The sequence below is a fragment of the Glossina fuscipes genome, unplaced genomic scaffold (genome assembly GCF_014805625.2).
Source record: "Glossina fuscipes isolate IAEA_lab_2018 unplaced genomic scaffold, Yale_Gfus_2 0, whole genome shotgun sequence".
Taxonomy (NCBI): Eukaryota; Metazoa; Arthropoda; class Insecta; order Diptera; family Glossinidae; genus Glossina; species Glossina fuscipes.
Window position 1 is genome coordinate 29,163,928 of NW_023998414.1, and position 8,857 is coordinate 29,172,784.

Below are 8,857 nucleotides of genomic sequence, written 5' to 3' on the forward strand. Positions count from 1 at the left end.
CGATTTGAAAATGAAGGAAACTAGGAAAAAAATCCGCGAGAGAAAACTGTTAGTCCGCAGGTTTCTCACTCTTTGGTTTTCAAGTGAGAGAGAACATACATGACAACGACAAGGAATTATTCAATCGTTTTAATTATACCATGCACTAGAAGGACACACATATAGCAGTAAAGTACAATTCACGGTCTGCCGTGTGCGCCAGGGCTTGAACTTGGATCGATTGGCTGCATGTCAAACACCTTAGCCACTGACATACAACAGCGCAGAGCTAACTACGCTCAATTTCTCTTTAGAGCTACGAAGTTAAACAAGAGAAGGAGATACAGTTTGAAAAGCCGATTAAAACCGATACGCGTTCAAAGCAACCGCACCTTACAATTAAAAGTTGCCATCGCTTCTTAATAACTTTACCCTCGCAATATACGGTCTAATAAAAACAGAAATTGTTTACTTCTTATGCCATTTAAAAATAAGCAAAGCAAAAAGGAAGTAGGATTCGAACCTGCGCCATAGCTGAGCCTGGAAATCTTTTAGAACTTTAAGGCGAGCCTTGTTTTTTTTATTCAATGTAACGATTGCATTATTCGTACATAAAAATCATAAAATTAGAAACCTGAACATAAAACATTCTTCTTCAGATTAATGAAAAGCAAATATTTTTCATGTGAGTCGTAGGCACTTTTTCTTCAAATCGAATGTTTTTAGATCCGCATCTTTGCAAGGTTCTTCACTCATGGTAGCGGTATTTAGTTTTCGTATTTTGAAAGATATAAAACCAAAGTTGCCAATAGGCTGGAAATCACTAATTTGAAATTTCTACTGAAATTTTTGCACCGCACACACAGGCATGATTCTTATTAAAACGAACCTTATATACCGAATATTAGAAGCGGACTGACAAAGTGGATATATGCCCATTTCAGATAAAAGCTTTCGCTTATCGCTTGTCGTAGAGATGCCAGATTGATATATTTTACTACACCACTTGTGGAGTAGAGTACATCAAGTCTGCGAACATATGTAAGGTTTTCTTATTATACCTTCAGAATTATTCCGAATCGTTTTTTCAATCGATTTACGTTTGTTTCTCCGTCTGTCGCTAGGTCTCTCTGCCCGCCACATGTCCAAGTATCTTTGCAACTAATACATTTCGAAGAAGAAGAAGAAATAGCGACATATGTTGACGAAATACGTTACATTCACTTCATTCAGACCAAGGATAAACCCTTTTGGATTGAAGTGGACGAATTTTACGATGAAAGTTTAGGAAAAATTTTAAATTCTCAAAATTTCTTGACATAAACTATACGATTTCGATTATATGCTGAATAGATACGAAAAGTTTGGATCAGGTCGGTCTAGTTTTTCAAAGCCTTTCCAATGTTACCCTTCCGACGAAAAGTAACCCTTTCCAATATAAAAGTCCCAAAGTTTTAATATTTTATGTTGAAACTTTTCGATCAAATTGAGGCCACACAGCTCTATTTTGATAGCCCATCCCATGAATATTATTAGTGGTAAACGAAGTGATAATAAATGGCGACACTGATCCATTATAATCGTTTCTATTTAATTTAACGACCATCCAAGTGGATACAATTGATACTTGTTTGATATACATAGGTTGAGGTAAACATATTACACTGCAACAAAAGGAATGAAGTGTTCGCCAATTGTTGAAATTAATGCAACATAAATAAACATGTGATTAGGTTTTTAAAAAAAACAAAAAAAATAAATTTTTTTTTTTTTTGAAATCTTTAATATTTTCGAAACAATTTCATTTTATTTGTGCATAGCGTTTCATTCTTCCTGGTAAAGATTTTCTTGCTGAAAACGAATCACTCTTTGATTTATATGCGTATCAAGTTTAGTATAATTTACATTTTTATTCTATTTACATTCTAAACGTGTTTATGTTTATTAAACAGATATGAAAACGTCAAGAGAAATAGAAATGTTTTATGGAAGAACGCTCTTGAAATAATTCATGTAAAGCATAAAAGATTTCAAATTTACCTCCAACTAAATATTTTATAAAGTTTTTCAAGTCTATGCTGCCTTTTATCGATTAATGCATACGCGTAATCCGTTGAGAGACCATTTGCCTGCTTTCCGAAATAAAAGAAAATATGAAGGTTTGTGTCTGTTCCTATCATTCGATAAATAGCGTTTTGATTTCAAGTCTACATACGAATGAACGTGAATGAACAATTGAGTCTGCAACGGCGACTTTTGAGAAAATGTTGCTCAAGGCGGCTCATGGACTCTTCTTGGCTTCTGTTCGAATGGCAATCTTTTTTTTTTTGTTTTTTTTCTTTACTTCTCTCTAATTGGGGATATCTTTTTTCTTTTCTTTCCATATTTTTGACTTTGTCATTTATTTGTAGTCTTGTCCTCGAATATTTTAGATCTTGCGTATGCATAATCAATAATCTTTAAATAGCACAAAACTGGCCTGTTAACCAATTGAGGTTTTGAAATCGCTTGGTTGAATCCAACTGATCGCTAAGGAAACAAACTTGGATTAATAATTCATCCATCAAAAGCTCTACAACGAACTATCAATGATAATTGACTCGGCTGAAAATTGATACATAGAGTTAGGATGTTTTATTTGTTTACCTATGCTCTACCTGTTTACCCGAAATCTCTTTTTCTCTCTCTTTCTTTCTCTCTCTCTCTCTCTCTCTCTCTCTCTCTCTAGGGGGGCGAAGCAGAAACAAGAGAAGTCGAGTTGCACACTTGGAAACAGATGAATGGTTCCCTTAGCACTCGATAACAAATCCTACCATCATTTACGCAATCCAACAGACTCCTTTATGGGAAAAAACTTAACGCCTATTCGACCAGGGTGATAGCTCCTGCAAAGAATCACGGTATTACGGGTAGGCAAGTTCGTCTCCTCAGTCCGACTTTTCTTAGAATGTCTATGGAAAAACGTATCGCTTCCGTGAAACAACATAATAAACATTGTCTAAGCTCCCAAGAGGTAGAAAGCTGCGCAAGTATTCTACGCGTTACATCTGGAAAGCATCACTCTCTGCAGCAGCAAACCGTAAGAGCATTTGATTCTGCCCACGGAAGTGATCTGCTAGCGGAAGAAGCTCTGGATATCCAATTACCGATAGCCGATTCGGGCAAAGCTTCAGAGCTAGATTACAGAAGATGCATCATTTTCGCATAGTATTAGATATTGCTATGGCTCATTTTTTTGTAGCAAAGGCAGGGCCCACACCTAGAGCACTCGCAATTTGAGGCTAGTTCCGTTTGTCCTAAACTACAAGTTAAATTGTCATTACCCATGAAAGCCTCATAACAGGGCTCAAAGGGGAATTGCTTAAGTTCTTGGTCATCGCAAGTTTTCTAGAAATTCTCTTTCTTCCTATGTTTTTGAAAAAGATTGATAATTTGAAAGTTGCTTTTTTATACACCCTATGGGTACATGGGTATAAATATTAGTTCTTTTATATTGTTTGTAAAAGCTACCTACACGTTACACTTTATATATAGGATTTACAAAGTAATTATTTATCTGATTGAAGTGCAAAGTGAAGAGACGAAGAAAACGCAACCTCACAAAAACATATTTTTAATGAATGCACAGATCGTATTGATTGTTGCTTGCGCATCTCATAATTAAAAGATTGACATAAATAAAGAATTAAATCCGATTTTGTGGATGTTGAACGGGAAAACACGGTTCATATGGTAAGTGATATGTAAATTTGTTTGTCGGAAAAGAATTGAACTTTGAATTTACAGATATATAGGTGAATCGGCACATATAGACGGTGTAAGGCAAGACGCACGAAGATAACATCAATGGCATTAAATTTATATTGAAAGTAACGAAAGTAACATTTCGGACTATTTCTGCGCTTCACTTAAGTAAAATTACAATTATGTATAAGGGAGTATGTTCGATGCCGATGTGTTGCTAATATCATTAAATCTTTAACTTTATTTTCTTTGACTTAATAAATAAAACATCTGATCGCACTTATAAAAAAAATAAAATAAAAAAAAAAAAAAAAATTGTCAAATATTAATTGAAAACAAAAAAAAAAGAAAAAAAAAAAGAGAAAAAGGTGAACCAAAATTAATTTCAGTGGGAATTCAAGCTATCCACCATTTGAGTGTAAGTGAATTTGTAAATTGGATTCAAAGTTTCGAAATTATCATTTTAGACTTTGCCGGCTGTAATCGCCAAGCAGTCACCTAAATTCAAGTAAAAAATCCAATAGAACTTTTTTAACAAGTATCAACAAGAGTATGGTGCGCGAGGAGCTAGCCAAAGGTTATGAGAGTTTTCGAGAAGCAACCGCTAAATTATCTGCAGAGAAAAATGCAAAATTGTATGTTTATTTTATTGGAGAAAGAGATGCAACTGGAACGAATTGGTGTAAGGACTGTAATGAGGCTGAGCCCGTCTTCGCTCAAGCGATTAAAGATTATGCCGACAAAGATAGCATTATCTTAAGAGTCGAGGTGGGCAATATGCTCGCTTGGGCGGATAAAGAGAATCCTTTTCATACGGACTCTGATCTTAGACTCGAAGAAATTCCGACACTTATGCGATGGAAAACTGTACTACATTTGCACGGGAATCAATGCAAGCAAACTGAGTTATTGGAGTTGCTTTTTCATGAAGAAGACGATTAAACGTTTGTGCGCGAGCCTGTAATTGATAATAAAATGATTGCCAGAAAGAACAATGTTATTAAGTGTAGTTTGTTCAATTTTTATCCCCTTCAATCAAGTTCGCTAATATCCCCCGTCCAGTTAAAGTGAAGCGATGCCGACTGGGGTCGTTACATAAAAACTGAGTACATTTGTTGCCAGCTACTTGGGGATGAACGAATAAGTACAAGATAATCTAAGATAAGTTTATGGCCATTAATTTTAGACATGACAAGGAAAATGAGTTCCATCTTCGATTTTTAAGATTCTATAAAGTCGTTAATAAATTTATAGAGAATGTCACAGCGCAGAGCAGCTTCTGGGAAAAGTAATTGGCTCGATATTTTAATACTCTACCAAGACTAATGCTTATATAGGACTGAGGGGAACATATAAGCGCCTCTTAAAGGACAGGATTTTTATGCTGGCCAATAGAGAATCCTCCGTGGATGCCAAGTTCTTCTTCTTACATGCGAATTTCTTACCCACATTCACTATGCGAGTTACAAATAGTTTTATTAAACGTCTGCTCAGAAACATTAGTCTCCTTCTTTTCGTGTAGATCGCTGCCGCCTTTACTACTTTCAGCGACAAATGGGTTATTTATTAATCAGTTGTTTGCTGTTGCGCTCTTTGCGCACGCCATGCATACTATTTCGAAACCTGGCATATTATGTTGTCGGTTCCAAAATAAGCGAAACATACGAAAATCGAACATCAGACGAATCGCGATAATTGCGAAGACAAATTTCACCTAACCATTGATATATTAATTTGTTTGACATATTTGCGACCGGAAACAATATCGATCGAAATTTCGGCAATAAATTGTGCGTTAAGTAAACGTTTTAACATTTCCAAGTTTTTCTTAATCGAAAGTTAAGGGCGCAGTACACAAAATTGAGAATATGCGTACTTTTTATCTATTCTTTATTCGCATAGACTTGATAAGAGTTTGCGCGGACAAGCATGCGGACGGGCAACGAAGAAGGAAAAGTATAGACGGGTTCGCTCAAGTTTCTTAGCACCTGTTACAGCGATATATTTACATGAATTACATATTTACATACACATTTGGTATGATAAAGAAGAAAAAATTATATTAAGCTTAGAACGAATAATATCCGTCCTTAGCACGAATGCGAAAGACAAATGCAAAAAAAGGGGAAAAGATTCATTCGCTCGATATATATATGAATAACGGGTCAAATATCAATTTTTTACTTTTAAAAATCGCACTGTTGTCCATTTACGTTGTACTGTGGGCGTGGCTTTTAACAGCTGTGGTCCATTTTCAGTATCAACCAGCGTGTACTTACTTCCAACATTTGAAGGCGATATTTTCATTAATTGCATATGGTCGACAGAAAGACCGAGAGATGAGCGGGCAAACAAGGCCAGGGGAATTCAAAGTTTTGCGTCGATCGATAACTTATATGCTTTGTAAGATCTCTGAAATTCCTTCCAGGGTGCTAAAAACGTTTTGATAAAAGAATGAAAATAGCGATATTGCATAACACCGACTGGGCGTGAGCGGTCAATTGTTTCCATTGTGCATGTGTGCAGGTCCGGGCGAATTAGCTATAGAATATACGCTTTATAGCTGGTAAGTAACGAGCGGAAAGCACACTTTTCCATTTTGAGGAGTGTGTGCGCTGTGTGCTTGCCTTTTGATTAATTGCACCCATTTTCGATGCCAGCCAGCGTACAAAAATTTCCAATGTTTACGCCAACTTGTAGTCGACGTCTTATTTTGCGGCCAGAAAAATGCTTACTAAATACATTACACAGACAGACAGACAGACAGACAGATAGGCAACCATACTGACAAACGGGCGAATGGACAGGCATCAGACGGACAGATCAAGGCTTAGATCAAGATTATGATTTTGAATCGGTCGCTATAATAAAAGGTGGATCTATCTTAAGTGCGTTTGCATGTTACATATAACCTAACTAACTTAATATAGCCCATACCTCAAGTGGTGAAGGGCATAAATATCGTTAGAGCGTGCAATTGAGATTCAACATCCAAAACAGGAGAACAGGAGCGGGATTGTCTTCCATCATTATAATGCCCAATAATCCCTTTAATGACTCAACAAAAATGGACAGACCTTGAGCGTAAAGTTTTGATGCGTCCAACATATATGGCGGACTTTGCAGGACTCCAACAGTGTCGTATGCATATACGACTTTTGATTTTGATAAGAAGATTGAATTCAAAGCTATTAATAAAATTTTAACAAAATCGCGAAAATTAGCGACGGGTAACCATAATTAAATTATTTTCGCTATTAATATGATGGTAATGATAAAAAAATTGTATATATGTTTTTATGGGATCTTCGATGTGAGCCTCGTAGGCCAAGCAATTGGCAAACGTAACATAATTCTTTTGATGAATCATAGGCGAGTTAAACCAGCGGAGTTTTAAAGAAATGTCGATGAGGTGTCGCGGTACTTCAATGATTATTTCTACATAGTACACGCGCAGTAAATAATAAGCCCACTAAATCTTTAAATGTTTACAAAAAAAAAAAAAAAAAAATATGTATAGCAATAATTTCAAAAAAACAAAATATAATATAAAATATAAAGAAAAAGCAAGTAAGATAATTATATTCGATCGTGATCGAATCTTTTATACCCATCACCGTTATCTTAAAACAGACAACACAGACAAAACAAGTAAAAGAACTAAATTTTCATGCTTTATAATACGAATTGGGTGGGACTGATTTATTTGCTATTTTCAACATAAAAGTTTTCGTCGCATTGTCGCGTAGGCGTTGTAGGTGTGTTCTTGAAAAAGTTTGAGTCAATTTCAAATTCTTTTGCAAATATCTCGACAATATATTGATTTTCGCTAACGTTAGGATCGTTACCACAGATACTATACAATTGCACAGACAGACAGATGGAAAGACATGATGGACATGTTTAGGTGCATTCCAAACTTGAAACTGGTCAAGAATTTATATACTTTATAAGGTTTTTGAAGCTTATTGCTGCCTCTTATAAATGTGTTAAAAAAAATATAACATTTTTATACCCTATAATCCTGGCTAGGCGTGGTGAATTTTTTCCATTTTTGTGCACAGATCCTACACACAAATTTGCTACATTTACCGGCTGTAGTTTATAAGTAATGAGCACAAAAAAAAAACAATTTTTAATTCCCTTTGAAAAAAATAGATGTTCTCAGTTTACGTGCTGGTGCGGGCGTGTCTTTCAACCGATTTGATCCATTTTCAACACCAACCTGCGTGCAAGAACTTCAAAAGTTTCTGGCAAATTTGAAAATGATAGCTTAATTTTTGCGATGAAGATGCCGACTTACCACAGACATTGCATAGAGACGGACAAATGGAAGAACATGCTAAAATTGATTCAGAATTTTCTATTGATCAGGAATATTTGTATACGTTGCGAAATCTCCGCAACTATCTTCTGCTTGATGCAAACGTTTCGACAAATCGAATATAATCCTACTTTTCCGTGATGAGTGTAAAAAGAGCACAAACTGCACAAAATGCATATTACATGCTTATATATATATATATATATATAATGGAAATTTGACGTATATATATATATATATACATAAATATATACATATTTATATGCATATATAAGATAAACTTAATTAGCATTATATGGAGTCTATGGTATGTAATAGAAAAATCAATCGATATATAATTCTCACGTTTTCCTCATATAGATCATAAATATTTCAACAGATTTCGCTTAGATGAACGGTGCATAAATTTAAAGTTCATTGTCAGCGTGTACTAACTATCCTTGTATTTTTTGTTTGTTTTTTCCTTTTTTTTTTTTTTTTTTTTTTTTTTTTTTTTTGCTTTACAAATATCTTTAAATGTTTGTGTTTATTAAAAAACTAATGCACATATGCGTCATAATCTCTATTTAAATATAGTTAAGGAAATAACGATGAAATGCCATTGAGTTAACAGTCGATTTTTTTTTGATTTTTTTTTTTTTAATTTCACTTTTGTTCATTTGCAACGGATAGCAATAAAAAAGAAAAAAAAGGTTACGCTCTTTTAATTGTAATCTTTAATTAATTTATGCTAACTGTTAACAATTATTATTAATATATATATATATATTTTTTTTTTTTTTAATTTCAATTGCTTGTATATTTCATATA

General features: G+C 34.5%; 2 protein-coding genes across 2 annotated transcripts in view; one reads left to right on the forward strand and one right to left on the reverse strand.

The window, feature by feature from the left end:
* Positions 1–8,526, reverse strand: part of LOC119639703 — a 37,099-nt gene extending 28,573 nt beyond the window's left edge. The window contains exon 1 of the mRNA XM_038037489.1: positions 8,393–8,526. The gene's annotated coding sequence lies outside the window, so the exon portion shown is untranslated. The remainder of the gene's footprint in view (positions 1–8,392) is intronic.
* Positions 4,084–7,228, forward strand: LOC119639874 (thioredoxin domain-containing protein 17-like). The gene has a single exon (XM_038037600.1). The coding sequence runs from the start codon at positions 4,276–4,278 to the stop codon at positions 4,663–4,665; it is 390 nt and encodes a 129-aa protein (XP_037893528.1). The 5' UTR covers positions 4,084–4,275; the 3' UTR covers positions 4,666–7,228.
* Positions 8,527–8,857: the final 331 nt, after the last annotated feature.

What these genes read in the sequence shown, in the direction of transcription:
- LOC119639874 (XM_038037600.1), top strand. Translation starts at nt 4,276, where the DNA reads ATGGTGCGCGAGGAGCTAGCCAAAGGTTATGAGAGTTTTCGAGAAGCA.